The following is a 15,053-nucleotide window of genomic DNA, read 5'->3' as shown; positions in this document are numbered from 1 at the left end:
TGTGCATGGATGCGATTGCCCGTACAGCTGTGCATCTACTCTATGGCTCCTCCCTGTGGCTGCTACACAGAGCTTTGTAGGTGCGTTTTGGTGGCCTAAAATTGGGATTTACCATTACCAAGGACCCTCCCTTTACTGTTCAGTGTTTGATGAATTAATTCCACTGGGTGCATTGGCTGGCTGTGGACAGTTCCTGCCCTGTTCAGCGACTGACTGACTGTATCAGGATATGCAGAAAATCCCTTCCCTGTGATCTGCTTTGGCCCTCAGCCTCTAGCTTTGCCTTTATAATTCCCAAATACAGCCAAATCCAAAGGTTATTTAAGAAGACTTTGTGCATCTGTACTTTGATTAAATGATCACATTTGGAGCAGGAGCAGTGGTGTATTTGGGTTGCATTACTACCCATAAACGCTCTCCATTACAAGCTTTTCTGGCTTGTTGGCTCTCTGACCTCACATTTGTGTGTGTGCGGGAGCGCGGACGAGCGCGCACGTGGGTCCTGCACACTATAGCTTAAGACAGGATAAAAGCTGGTGAGGTAGTGTACTATTATGTTGCTTAAATGCATACTAGATCCTTTTAACTGTTAGGGAAAGAATAAAAGCGGAGAGTGAAAAGCTCTCCCACCCACATCTGATTCTTTTTGCTGCATCGCCTGTGGCACAATGTTGACCTAATATCAACTGTGTCTGTTTTGTTAAACACATTCAAATCAGTAGTACTCAAGCCTATGGGACATAACACTGATTCTCATACTGTGACACACAAATACAAAAGCTGCGTGGGTTATTGGGTTCACTGTCAAAAGATTGCAGCGAAATCAAAAGGTCTTAATGGACGCAGCAGTGCACATATGCGCTCACGTCTTTGCACTCAGCGCCGCCCATGTATTCTTATCAGCAAGTAATGTCTTAAACATCACGCATACACACTGCGACTTTGCACTGCATTCAACACCAACTGAGGAGTGTTGTGAGGATTTGCATGCATTTGTTTATTGTGACACCCTCATTTGGTGAATTGTTTTCAAAATGTACCTTGGGGCTCGCTCAGAAACACGCTGTGACAACTAATTAACAGTGAAGGTGATAATTTTTTTCAAGTCAGTTTTTAGACATGCTGTATAGTAGAGCTGCAACTAATGATTATTTTCATTGTGGATTAATCCGCTGATTCATTTCTCGATTAATCGATTAGTTGTTTGGTTTTTAAAATGGTGAATAATGTTGATCAGTGTTTCCAAAAGCCCAAGATGATGTCTTTAAATGTCTTGCTTTGTCCTCAACCCAAATATATTCAGTTTAATGTCACAGAGGAATAAAGAAACCAGAAAATATTCACATTTAAGAAGCTGGAAAAAATTACTCAAACTGATTATCAATCATCAGATTAGTTGGCGATTAATTTAATAGTTGACAGCTGATCGATTAATCGTTGCAGCTCTAGTGTATAACCATAATCATTTCTGCATGTCTTACAAAAAATAACGTTCATTGTGTTTCTGTGTTCGGCGTTGTTTTGTCCTCAAAGTTTCCTCCAGATCTCTGTCATTGTTTGCCGCAAAGTGACAGGTATCTCATGAACGAGAGTCGTTAAAATATTTTTCCAAAGTCCAAAAAGATATGGTATTATGGGGATGTGTTCCTGCTGTCTGACCTCTAGCAAGTGAGAGGTGAACCATGGCCCCCATCCAGACCATTAGTCAGACACAATCACACAGCTTCATAGCAGATTAGTCTGCTGTATTAGGACTTAGAGCTCTATTAATGTAATCCCTCTGTTTTAGTGTGGCCTGGGTTTAGGGGCTTACATGTGCACACCCACACACAGACACACACACATACACACACACTTAAATACATGTATGCATGCACACATTCAAGCTGTTTGGGTTATGGAGTTCACAATCAATGGATTAAGGTGAAATTTAGACAGTAGCTTAATGGGCACGGCACCGGCATTCTCTAAATGTGTTTTCTCTGAACAGTCGCGCACACACACACACACACACACACACACACACACTCACATGTGATGTGTGCACAGTGTACTTTTCTTCCTGGGATTCATCTATCCATTTATCCATTCCTTGTTTTTATTTGTGTGCTGCATTTCAGTCAGTCTCTTAAAAGCGCTGTCACATCCTCTGTAGTAACAGTAAATGTCTTTCTCAGGGCCGATGAGATTGAGATGGTGATGACAGACCTGGAAAGAGCCAATCAGGTAATCCGCTCGACATCATAACCGAACATTTTTACACGGCATCGTCCGTCACACCAGGCTCAGCAAGTTTTATTACTGAAATACAGATTGTTAAAAAAGTTGCATAGAAAAAAAGTGTTTCAATACTGATGTTAGTACATTTTATTTTACAGGATCTAGTCTTGTAAATTTCTGTATATTCCTTCCTGTCAACAAATGTCATGAAAAGGTCAAGACCGACAATAATTTATTCTACTTACAAGTATCGTCTGCGTTTACAAAGCCAGATACAGCTTATTCCTCTGTGCCATAAAGCTCTGTCATCCTTCACAAACTATTAAAAACACTTCAATGAGCCACGGAGTTGCTTTGAGTGACATGTTCCTTCATTATGTTGAACATGGGAACTGTGGTTTATTTTAAGTCGATCCCACATACATCATCTTGCTGTTGTAAATATTCATTAGAGCACCAATTATGTACTAATCTGCGGCTGAAAATAGCCCCCAACAAATGCAGTATTTACTTCTGTTTGAGTAACATTTGCTAAAAAAAACAACAACACAGTGCTCAACTGTTTTAGGAAAATATTTAGCTTTTTTCTAAATTTTTTTTCTTTTCTTGACCCTGTTTGAAGAGAGATGCTAGGAAAGTGTGAAGTGCTCCAAGAGTGAGTCCTAAACTCGGAAACAAGTTAGCATTATAGTACTTTTAGCTCCCTCGACTCGTAGTCAATTGGTTTTTGAATGGGTTTTTGGTTAGGTGCCTGAAATAAGGTCTGTTGTTCACAGAAGCTCACATCTGAAGTCTTTACAGTGTTAGCTTTCTACTTTTGGGCATTGCGTTTACCCTTCAAAAATCATAAAAATAGAATAAATTCATTTCCTAATGTTATCTTGCTGAACAAAACAAAAAACTTTTGTTTGCAACAGAGCTTATTTTTCGCAGTTATCCAAAACCCACTGGAAAAATTACATTGGCTCTTTGTCGAGGGAAACAAGTTCCATGTCAGCCAACCAAAAAAAATGTCACCCCTGCAGCGCTGTATTGAGTAATGGATGAACACGCTGTTTGTTTTTTTCCTGAGATTTCTCTACACAACCAAAAACATTAAACACCACCAGCCTTATTCTTTTAAAATAAAAACATTCTTATCCGCTCCGAATCCATGAAATGTGGCTTACATTAACAAATAATGACTTGCTTATCACTGTGAGGGCTGCTGTTTGTTTTACATGTTTATTACACACCTACTAAACCCATCCAGCTGAAATAAGCCCCCCAGCGTGCCCTCTGCCCCTGTGTTGTAAATATTCCTGTGGTATCTGTTAATGTCATTGTTGTTAACTTTCATTATTAGTCCAAGAGTATGATTTGTGGCTAAAGGGGTAGCATAGGCATGTAATGTTAATATTAGCCTAAAGGTTAGAGCTCCAACTATAATGCCACACACAAACACACACACACACACTATTCACACTTCTGATTTGAGGTTTACAGAGGATGACAGCATGGCCTCCAGCTCAGTCACAGACTTTTTATACGCGTTTATAAGGAGAAAATGGAAAACAGGATTTTTCTCTTGCGACTCGCAGTCCAACTCCCACCCAGTCAATAACAGCTCTCAATATGGTTGCAATTAGGAACACTGTGGAATCGGCTCCCTGTAACTCCTAATGATGGCAAGTTGGCCAGTGTTGCAGATGATTCCCAACTGGAGCATGGCAGTTTGGCCATAAATACAAGGCAGCGGGTATCATCTCAGTTCTCTGCACTAATTTAATATTTTCAATTAAGGGAAAATCCACCGTCTGCCATCATCCCACACTTTGCGTTCTCCTTGCCCTCCTCCACTCTGAAGTATATGTTTGTGTCTGCTGGAAGGGGGTGGACTTCCTCTACTTGTCGGCTGGTAGAAAAAGAGGGTGTTATGTGAAAACTTAATGTCTTCGCTCGCATCGCCTTTCTGGAATGGCCAACGCTTGTGCAGTGTTGTAAATCCAGCCGTATACTTTGCATAAAAATTCTTGAGCTGAAGAAAGATGTTGAGATAATTATTGGTTACGGTTCATCACCAACAACATCATCCTCCAAAGACCATTAAGTTGCTGCCACAAGCCAGATTGTGCGTTGATTAAGGGGCACTTTTAACAGGAGGAGCTTTTGCTTTATTGGCCTTACTATTTCCTTTAACAGTCTGCACTCTCTGTCTGCATGTATTAAGAAGGTTTTTAAATGTTCTACCGGAAAATTGAGACCAGTTGAGGAAACGTGTGCTCCACAAAAATAAAAAGAACGTAAAACAGTAGCACTGAATTGACCGTTGGATTGATCATGTTTGACAGTGTAAGAATCTACATGTGTTGGTTTGTCTTTAACTTTTCTCTCTTTTCCTTCCAGCGAGCAGAAGCAGCTCAGAGAGAGACCGAGTCGCTCCGGGAGCAGCTGGCCTCGAGTAACCAATCCCAGCAGCTTGGCAGCCCGGCCAAGGCCGACCCCGACACGGTAACATGTTTCACTGCTTCACTGATTTACTGCAGGGTGGACAGAGAGGTATTGATAGGCTAAAGATCAGCCTGGCCTTTTGATGCCAGAGGTGATCGGCTGATTACAGATTCAATTTATTGATTACTGTCGTCATTGATTTTAAAGGTCAGGCATTGAAGTCACCAAAGATGCATTGATTTGTTGACAGATGGATTGATTTCCAAGGAAAGGTTGCCACGGTGGCACTAGTTGATTGGTGTATTGATTAACTGATTTATTGATCATGGTGACTGCCACACCAAAGTATTTGATTCATTGATCAGTCAGTGATGGGTTGTTGTCATTTGTTGATTGATTACCTCTGTTTATTCATCTAAAAGAGGAGACCTTTTATTGATCAGCCTCTTTCTGATTGCTGTATTGACTAAAGCTGCCTTTCCACCAAATGCTTTAGGTACATCAGACCAGTACGCAACCCATATGGACATCTACCTAAACCCTAGATTTGCTTATCGTTTCCACTGCAGACAGTACCTATGAATCTAGGTTGTTACCAGATAGCAGTAGCCGTGTCGCTGCTCCACTGTATGTTCTCTTGATTGGCAACACAGAGGAACATCTGCATTTCGCTGATCATTCACAGGATGGGGTTACATGCTGGCATTTTAAGACTGAAAAAGAACAGGCTAGAGTGTTTACCGTCTCTGTTGCAGACGATGTGGTATTTAAGAATAAATCATTTGTGCGTTGAGTCCTTCAGAACAAGGGTGACCATTTTCTCTTGACCAATCAGCGGACTACAGTCGTTCTAGTTCATCCTTTCTAGGAACCTCATCAGACGGTTGACGAAAATCCGGGACGGAATGAAACTGTTAAAAATAATGGCACCATTCACTTTTGACAATGGAAATGCAAAAATAACCGCTCTAATGTCTGAACTGAAGCAGACTGCTTGGTGGAAACGAGGCTTAATTGATTTTATCTGAAGGTGGGTGGTTTTACTGAATACTTATATAGGTTTTATTTTACCCATTAGATTAAACTGCCGTCCTGTTTAACCTTTAGGAACAGCAGACGGAGGTGGCATCCCACTCAAGTCTGGAGGCGGAGCTCAGGGCCAAAGAAAGGGAGACCGCCCAGCTGGTGGAGGACGTCCAGAGACTGCAGGCCAGCCTGACCAAACTCCGAGAGACCACCAGCTCCCAGATCACACAACTGGAGCAGCAGCTCAGCAGCAAGACTGCCACTCTCAAGGTACCAGCAGAACACACGGCTGTAGAGTGTTGTTTTTCATTAGACTTAAGTTATTTTCAACAATTTTAGCGATTAATTTCTCTTAAGACTATTTCCGTATTCTTGTCTTTTTTCCTCCTTTGTTGTGTATTCAGATCACACCTGTAACTGTATTCACACACTCTCTGTTCTGTTATCACTGGAATAAATACTTGACATGTAAAGATCCAAGGATTGCTTTTATTATTTAATTCATTTTCACGTCATTTAATCTCTCTTTATCTACAGGAACTGGAGGAGAAACTGCAGAAGCAAGCTGACTATGAGGAGGTGAAGAAGGAGTTGAGGTGAGGAGCACACACAGACGAGTGTGACTGTGTGTGTGTGTGTGTGTGTGTGTGTGTGTGTGTGTGTGTCCAGAACAGATCTATTTATTGCATGCGTTTGATGTCTGTGACAATGTTAAACAAGATGCGTGTCTTCATTTAAGATGTGTAACTCAATTAAGTGCCCTTATGAAGGTGAAGCTTGTATGTCTGTAACTTTATATTGTCACTCTGCTCCTCCATCCTTTCTTTGTCCTTAAAGAGACAGAAATAGAAAAGCCAGCATGCTACACTGTAGATGTGTGTGTGTGTGTGTGTGTGTGTGTGTGTGTGTGTGTGTGTGTGTGTGTGTGTGTGTGTGTTTGTAGGGGGTTGATATGATTTTTTTTCTCTTTCTCTCTCCAGTATCCTCAAATCTATGGAGTTTGGAACATCTGACTCTGTGCAGGTAAAAGTGACAGTTACAGTCTATCTACACATAATAGGCATTTTCACACTAAACAGTGACAGGGACTCCCTAAGAACTACATACCTTCAAGGGCTTTTCCCTGTTTGCATTTGCAGCACCAAAGGAAACGCTGAAGTGACGTACTGTAGGCCGAGCACAGTGGTTTGTACAGCAGCGTCACTTTAGTTTTGAAGAGTCAAAATTGTGTCGCATTTCCACTGTTTTTTATTGTCTGTTTTATACACGAGTTATGGCTTTTAAAAATGGCGGTTGCCGGTGCTGCATTGGCTTTGTTGTACCAGTGAATATACACTTAAATCTGGACCAATTGCTGTACGCTTAGTCACTCATGGTTCCTCTTATGCAAGGAGAGTACCTACTCTGAAATAAGAGCTAAAAAAGTCCCTCAAAATGGTGTTTTGGAATTACCTGCGATTGTTCCTAGTTCTTGCAGCGCTGAAACTATGAAAAATGTCTTATGTTGCAGTACTAGTAATTAAGTTATTGATAAAATTGTACATTTGAAGGTAGAGGCTGGAGCCTGATTCATTTGAAAAGTCTCATTTTAATTTGCGTTCCACCTATCCCCTCCATCAGGACTCATCCAAACCTCTGGAGGTGCTGCTGCTGGAGAGGAACCGTAGTCTTCAATCTGAGAGCGCCGCTCTGCGCATTGCCAACACTGAGCTCAGCGGTAAGTCCGTCCAAATGTAAGGTTATAGTACAGGCTGGGTTCATCAACACTGGCCAGGCTGTCTTCGCGAAAATGAAAAAATGCCGGCAGAAGTGGAGTCCAGTATTCACTGGAGGTTAGACGAGGGTTGAGCTGCAGGTAAGGCTGTGAAGAGTTTGCATCAGGTTAGTGCATACATACTGCATGTGTGCCTATACATTCTTTTTCTCTGAGAATACTTAACCATTCATTGATGTTTTGGGAATGATTTGCAATATTGAGTCCATGATATGCAAAAGAAATGCAAAACAATATATCATGGTACAGAAATGTTTCTTTAGTCCCACACATGACGAGGAAGGAAATGCATATTTGTTGTCTTTGAATACCACAGCAGGAGGTCAACCTGAATGGTAACAAAGTTGCAGTACACAAAAAAATGAGGACACCATACTCCTGCCCCTACATCAAGACTCTTGCCCTCTGCAACAGTGTTTATGGGTTTGAAATGTCATGGCTTTAGGCTTGAATAGTTGAATAGCTTTGAATTGATTAACATTCACAGTAAGGGGAGCTTACTGTCTTACTCAATCATGTTATGGTTTCAATGGTTATGCATTAGAATAATATTTCTCCTAGCGCTTCCATCAAGATGGATCCTAGTAGTTACACGACTGAGGAAATATAGTTTACATCTGTTTGTTTTGGTGAATGTATAAATGTAATCAGTCTAACAATTCAGGAAGGAAGTGAAATAAGGGCCTTTACGCAGCAGAGCTGTACAGTCTCCGCTTTTGTGACATGCATCTGTTTTCTGTTCAGCCATAAAATGTTTTTCAGTTCAGTTTTATTGCTCCTTTTTTTCCTGGATGTATTCTTATATGAACTAAAGACTATGATACTGCATCTACAATGGAATAATTCAGTGTTTAGGAGCACGCTGCAGCAGCATGGAAGAAGACTCACATGGTGTATTGGCTATCTAAGGACATCATTTTGCCCTGTCCAGTTACTACCACTTTGCCTGCGAAAGAGAGAGGGACAGAGAGGGAGCCTGAGCCCTGGGCCAAGCTAATCTGCCTAAGTGGCACAGTGTCAATTGTTTTGTTTGTCCTTTTTTTTCTTCCAGGCTGTGGCTTACAAGAAAGGTTGAAATCACAAATGCATGGGCACTTTGTCTGGGGGGGTTGGCAAAAAAGGAAAACAAAGTTCACTAATTTGGAAAAGACTTGATTAAGATAACTTTCAACTTTTGTTATTTTTTTTTTCTCTCTCTTTTTTGGAACCCCTTTTTTGTTGACTCCCCCATAATGCATGGTGTGTTTGACCTTTCTTGTAGGGTCAGCCGGGCGAAAAGGGACAGAAGAGCCCACACCGAAGGAGGAGACCATACCCAGCGACCCCTCTTCCTCGCCCCCTCCTCCCCCTCCCTCTGTTCCTTCCTTCTCCCAGCTCCCCCTGTCTCGCACTCATACGGACCCCCTCAACACTGCCACCACCACCACCAGCAGTGGCGAAACGCACCCTTTCACTCCTACGGGCATTGGACAGGACTTCTACTCCCCCGTGTTCCCTCTGGTGGGTGGTAAGATGGCTTTGAACTCCCTGATCCAGCGGCAGCTGCTCCAGACCTTCTACTCCAAAGCCTTGCAGGAGTCGTCTGGAATCCCCAGTGGGGCTCTGCTGTTCACCCCCTTCACTCCAACCCTCAGCTCCATCCCTACCTCCACCCCTGGCTCCGGGTCAGCTGCCATCCCTCTGGCAGCCAGCAGCCCGCAGCCGCCTCCAGCCAGCCCAGACATGGCTCCTGTTAACGGGAGCAGCACCGCTGGCAGCGCCCCATCCCCGTCACCCAGCCACTCTGACGCCACCACGGGAAGTATATTGGACGGGGAGGACATGGACACGGCAGAGATTGCCCGACAGGTGAAAGAGCAGCTGATAAAGCACAACATTGGCCAGCGGGTGTTTGGCCACTACGTGTTGGGACTGTCCCAGGGTTCGGTCAGCGAGATCCTGGCCAGACCAAAGCCGTGGAACAAGCTAACCATCAGGGGGAAGGAGCCCTTCCACAAGATGAGGCAGTTCCTCGCTGATGAGCAGAACATCCTCGCACTGCGCAGTATCCAGGGACGGCAGAGAGGTGAGTCTGTGTGTCTTTTATGTGTCTATGTGCGTATGTGAGTGTGCGTGCGTGTGTGTGTGTGTGTGTGTGTGTGTCTTGCATGTGTACAGCCCTGCACAGAGCCATTGATTAGCTTGTCAATATGGACTAGCTTTTTATTTTTCTTTCTCTTTCCTAACTCCCATCCTGTGCCACACCTGTGTGTTTTGAGTGAGTTCCTAGTCACGCACTGATCCCAAGAGCCTCTCCTAGCTATCGTGGTCAATGCAGAAACCTTTCACACATCAATAGTATTGATCGGTGGGAACTAGGAGGAAGGCAGGGGTACTATTAACTACGGGTAGATTCGATTAGCCTGGGCCTGCTTTTGTTAACGCATCAGGACATCACTGATTGAAGGTGGTCTCAGTGGTACACAAAAATATAACCACCCTTGTCCTAGAGTAGTCTGTGTTAAAAATAAGGCTGTAGTTTGTACGCCTCTTTTTAATACTTCCTATTAAATAATTTATCCCTTGATACTCTGTCTTTGCAGTAGTTTAATATTCCTGTTAGAGGGTAGAGGTTTGATTCCTACTGGGGCCACAGATGGTTAAGATCAATGCATTTATGGCACTATAATGTGCACTGGATGGAAGTATCCACACATTCCATATATTTGCAGAGCATTATAGGGCACCATGTAGTCTAGCTGTAAAAGGAAGGGAAAAAACACACAAGTGCTGTAACATAGTGTGTGGTATATTGTTTTTAACAGAGGGCTCAGGCCAGCCCCAGCTTAGCCGAGTGTTTCAGGATGTTCCGAAGCGGAGAGCCCTCTCCAATACAGCTTCACACACAGGTCTGTCCCCTTCACACACAGAGATTCTAGCACGTTCTGTCTGTGTGGCATGTTTGTGTTGGGGTGAACTGTATCTACAGTGTGTGTGTGTGTGTGTGTGTGCGCGCGCGCGTCTGTGTGTGTGTGTGAGTTGGCGTTTATTAACTTGCGGGCAGGCATACAGATATACATGTGCCTTGAAGGTAACCGCACAGTTCCAGAGACTTGCGTCAAAGGAGAAGCCAGCATGTGTATTTAGGGATTTTATTGGTAGTTGTTATTCTGTGGGGAGCATTTACTGTATGAACCCTGTAGCACGTGTGCATGTGTGAGCTCCAAAGGGACCAGAGAAATTATGACAATCCCTCCAGTATAGTTTCCTCGTAGCTCAGTGGTGGGAATGTTGTTCTTTGTGCTGTGCTATGGTGTATTTATTTGATGTCGTTATAGGATACAGTATTGTTCTCTTCATCTGCTCTGTAGTTGCTTATCTCTGCTTCTTAATCTGACAAGATCTCTCATCTCCTCCTTTTCCCTCTTCCTCTCTTTCCAGGTAACATTACTGCCCGCGTCCGCACCCCAGAGGCTGGTTCAGATGAGGCTATCAAGTCCATTCTGGAGCAGGCCAAAAGAGAGCTGCAGGTGCAGAAAGCTGGTGAGTCGTAGTTTTTTTTTCTCTCATCTCTAGCGGACACGCAGCGTTGAAGATGATGCATTGTGGCTGTGAGTGTTTGTCGGTGTGTCTCATGGCTGCCCCTTTTTTCTCCTCCCACAACAGACTTGTCCCATGCTCAACCCTCATATGCAGGACTGAAAGGAGGGGGTGGAGGCGGGGTGGGAGGCGGCGGGGGCAGCGGATCAGATGAGGCTATCCGCTCCATCCTAGAGCAAGCTCGCAGAGAGATGGAGGCCCAACAGTCTGCACTGGAGCCCATCCTCAAAGCCTCATCTTCGTCTTCCTCCTCAGCATCACTATCTCAGAGGGACCTTCTGAGCTCCTCGCTTACCGCTCCCCTCCCCCCTTACAACCCCCTGGCACTCTCCCTCAAAAAGCCTCACAGCTCCCACCTGTCCTCCCCCTCATCCCCGTCTCCCATCCTGGACTTCAGCTCCAACATAAAGAGAGAGGGCAGGGCTTCTTCAGGGATCGACATGTCTCTTGACGGAGCTCTCAGGCTGGGTCGGAGCTCTGAGGGGTCGGCCCGCTCTGGAAGCTCTGGAGTGGGTTACTGGAGAGAGCAGTGGTGGAGCAACATGCATACAGACCCTCGCAGGGCCGTTCTAAGCCAGACAGGAGAGGAGAACCACAACCAGGAGGACTCCAAAGAGGTGAGGGGAGCTTGTGTGTGTACGCATTTTCTGCCCTGCTCTGTTTTTATTACTGTGCTTTTACTCTACAGTGGTTGCATGTCTGAGCCATTCTTCGCCTGTGTGTTTCAGGGAATATTGAGTGACAGTCTGTCTCGACACAAACCGTGGAACAAGTTGAACCAGAGGAGCAGAGAGCCATACCTCCGCATGCAGCCGTGGCTCAATGGAGACCAGGGGCAAAACACACACATCCAGCAAGCTCAGAACCAAGGTAAACAAATCACATGCACACACACACATACACACACCAGCACATGTGTATATGCATTCACACAACAAGGCTCTTTGGGCTAGAGCATTACTCTGAAAGCCTGATTAGAGCTAGTGGCTAGTTGTTACTGTCAGTCTGTCACTCATACACCCCCCCCCCCGTTCCACCCTCCCTCCCTTCTCCTCCCACCATCCCCCCATCCTCAGTGCTGTGGCAGTGTCAGCCAGCAAGCTGCTGGTTTGTCATGTCATAGACAAGTTAGTGTTGCAGCGCCAGATGGCAGCTCTGTGTGTGTGTGTGTGCGCGCATGTGCGTGTCTCTCTTTCTCTCTGGGGGTGTAAACAGCAGCTAATGTACACTGACAGCTCCTCATGACTGCTCTCTTCCAGCCTGCTGAGCTGCACAGCAGTACTACACAGACAGAGACAGGGAGATGAAGGAATAGGAGGAGGAAGCCAAAAAAGCTTCAAACTGAAAACTTAAGCACCTTTGCTGTTTGTTTAACAGGAATTAAATTAGTTGATGTAGTATGACTGAGGTCCCTCCCAAACCCAGCAGGGAGAGGAGATGAAACTCTGTTTTTGTACATGGTAACATGTCTTTTAACCTGCGTGATATTTCTCACCCTGTCTGTTCTCCTCATGCAGAGGGTACTCCCAAGACATCAGCAAGCTGCAGCCCTGCTCCAGAGTCCCCGCTCAGTTCAGCTGAGGAGTCTGTCAACGGCCTCACAGGGGATCCACTCGCTTCACAGTCCTCCAGTCTCAAACCTGCGTCTGAGGATCCGTCAGGCGGGGAGTCTCAGCCCGGCACCCCACTGCCTGTTCCTGGTCATTCGGGTCTCAGCATCCAGGAAATGGTCGCAATGTCTCCAGAGCTCGATACTTACGCCATCACCAAGAAGGTTAAGGAGGTGCTGACTGATAATAACCTTGGTAAGAAACATGGGAGGTGCAGTCTGGGTGGTTTAGTTGCTCTTTTTTCTTTCCCCTTCCCTCCCCAATGATGAATTATTCAGCTTTTGAATCAGTTTTCTGAAACGACCGTCACATTTCCCCTCTCTCTCTCTCTCTCTCTCTCTCCCTCTCTCTCTCGCTCTCGCTCTCGCCCTAACCAGGCCAGCGTCTGTTTGGGGAGACTATCCTGGGTCTGACTCAGGGTTCTGTCTCAGACCTGCTGGCCAGGCCCAAACCCTGGCACAAGCTCAGTCTCAAGGGCAGAGAGCCCTTCGTCCGCATGCAGCTCTGGCTCCAGGACCCACACAGTGTGGAGAAACTCATGGACATGAAACGCCTGGAGAAGAAAGGTGTGTAGTAAAAGCTTGATGGCGACACATAAATGCACACTCCACACCTTTTGCCTAATGAACCAAAGACTATGACAGAAAAACTTTCATGTTATCTGCTTTGGCATGCATTTATTTTATAAATACATTCACACACACAAAAAAAACCACAAGAAGCAGCAGCCTTTGAATTACACATGCACATCTGCACACACAATATCCTTTGTGCAGGACAGCAGAGCATGTTGTGCAGATCACAGTCATCTTGGTGTGATGTCAGTACCAATCAGGACTGCAGACATCACATACTGTATTAGATGTGACAGCTAGGGGACTGCCAGGGGCCTGCTTACTCACAGTCATCAGCACTCCTCTTCATCATCGTCATCATCATAATAATCACCAGTGTCTATAAGCTCGTATTTTTATCATTTGTTAGCCCATAGCCCTCTCTATTACTCCATCATTCTCTATTCCCTTCTGTTTGCATGATGCCTTTAGGAATCATCAAAGCCACGAGGCCTCGCCCTCCTCGCTGCCTCACAGTGACCCCTGACTGCCCACTTGAAGCTCTCTCTGTGCAGATAGGATATGCGTATTTGAACCTGCCAGTAGGCAAACGCAGCCGGGATCAGATTACCCTCCTGATATTGCTGTCTACACACAAGGGCAAAAAACAAAACTGACCTTACGCCAGTGTGTTTGGGGTTGTGGACATGTGGGGTTGCTCTCCATTCAACTTCGTTTCAGATTATTGACCCCAAAGTAATGCATCCACATAGCAACGGGGAATAGTCCTGGCCAACAGCAGAGCCCAGAGGAAAGACATGGACCTAGTCTAGAGTAACCATATTTGACCTCTCACCCTTGCGGTACAAGCCTGCGAGGCGGCACACAACTTTCAGAGTGGTCTAACCTTGCTCTGAGGGGTTTTTCCCCGCAACACTAATATATCTGGCAGCGTGTATTGGGGTTGAGAAAATGTCAACCTCATGCAAAGCTGCCATGAGCTGTTCATTTTCAGCTGCTGGTGCCCCGAGTGAATGGTGCTGCTTGTTTGCTTTAAAATGGAAGAGATGCTTTCATTGTTAGAGTTCCTGAGAAGGAGGATAGCACCACCTAGTGGCCGTTGAAGAGGATGGCTGGATTATTTATGTAGAATGGTGTCTGGTGCAGTATAGTTAATGCAAACATTTCCTGCTGGCATGCATTTGTCAGGCATGAAATATCCACAGTGACAGACTTCTGATGAGTAAGACCATCTGATTATCTTACAGTCTGTTTAGCACTGAAGTAGAGCTCAGGACAGTGTGTTTAATGCTGATTACAAATACAGAAATCTCTTGTTTAAAAATGCCAATGCAATTGAAAAAAATCCAAAACAGCTATATAAACAATATAAAACAGTACAGGCCTGCAGCTTACCATTATTTTCACTGATCATAAGTCTACCAGTAATGTTTCTGACTAATTGTTTGGTTGTAAGATGTCAGAAGATTGTGAAGAAGGTCCATCAGTCCAATTTGACGCCTTCAAATATCTTGTGTTGTCTGGGCAACAGTCCCCAAACTCGAATATTTTCAACTTATTGTCATAGAAGAGAGAGACAGAATCAAATATTCATGTTTGAGAATTTTGCTCGACTTTCAATTGACTAATCGAGTAGTCGACTACTTAACTAATAGCTAACTGATAAATCTGTGGTCTAATCAGCTAATCCACAATAACAGTTTTGAACCGGGCGAGTTGTACTTCAAATTCCACGCTTATCAACAAAGATATCAGCCTCTATAAACAACAGCGTGGTGTCGTGGAGATTTATAGACAACATCCCCAATCTGTTGCAGATATGTTTTTATTGATATTCCT

General features: G+C 44.6%; 1 protein-coding gene across 3 annotated transcripts in view; it reads left to right on the top strand.

Annotated features, from left to right (window-relative positions):
* Window positions 1–15,053, top strand: part of cux1b (cut-like homeobox 1b) — a 67,696-nt gene that overhangs the window by 40,744 nt on the left and 11,899 nt on the right. Inside the window, exons 9-21 of one of the 3 annotated variants that reach the window (XM_033632349.2) lie at window positions 2,178–2,226; window positions 4,606–4,710; window positions 5,758–5,946; window positions 6,214–6,272; window positions 6,657–6,699; window positions 7,297–7,393; window positions 8,712–9,515; window positions 10,255–10,338; window positions 10,871–10,972; window positions 11,096–11,646; window positions 11,758–11,899; window positions 12,547–12,834; window positions 13,017–13,205. In XM_033632349.2, coding sequence (XP_033488240.2) covers window positions 2,178–2,226; window positions 4,606–4,710; window positions 5,758–5,946; window positions 6,214–6,272; window positions 6,657–6,699; window positions 7,297–7,393; window positions 8,712–9,515; window positions 10,255–10,338; window positions 10,871–10,972; window positions 11,096–11,646; window positions 11,758–11,899; window positions 12,547–12,834; window positions 13,017–13,205 — 2,702 coding nt within the window. The remainder of the gene's footprint in view (window positions 1–2,177; window positions 2,227–4,605; window positions 4,711–5,757; window positions 5,947–6,213; window positions 6,273–6,656; window positions 6,700–7,296; window positions 7,394–8,711; window positions 9,516–10,254; window positions 10,339–10,870; window positions 10,973–11,095; window positions 11,647–11,757; window positions 11,900–12,546; window positions 12,835–13,016; window positions 13,206–15,053) is intronic. The other 2 variants (XM_033632350.2, XM_033632352.2) reach the window with 2 other exon arrangements.

Source organism: Epinephelus lanceolatus, chromosome 4 (assembly GCF_041903045.1).
Source record: "Epinephelus lanceolatus isolate andai-2023 chromosome 4, ASM4190304v1, whole genome shotgun sequence".
Lineage (NCBI taxonomy): Eukaryota > Metazoa > Chordata > Actinopteri > Perciformes > Serranidae > Epinephelus > Epinephelus lanceolatus.
The sequence above is the reverse complement of the archived record's forward strand: the minus strand, read 5'-3'. Positions and strand labels throughout refer to the sequence as shown.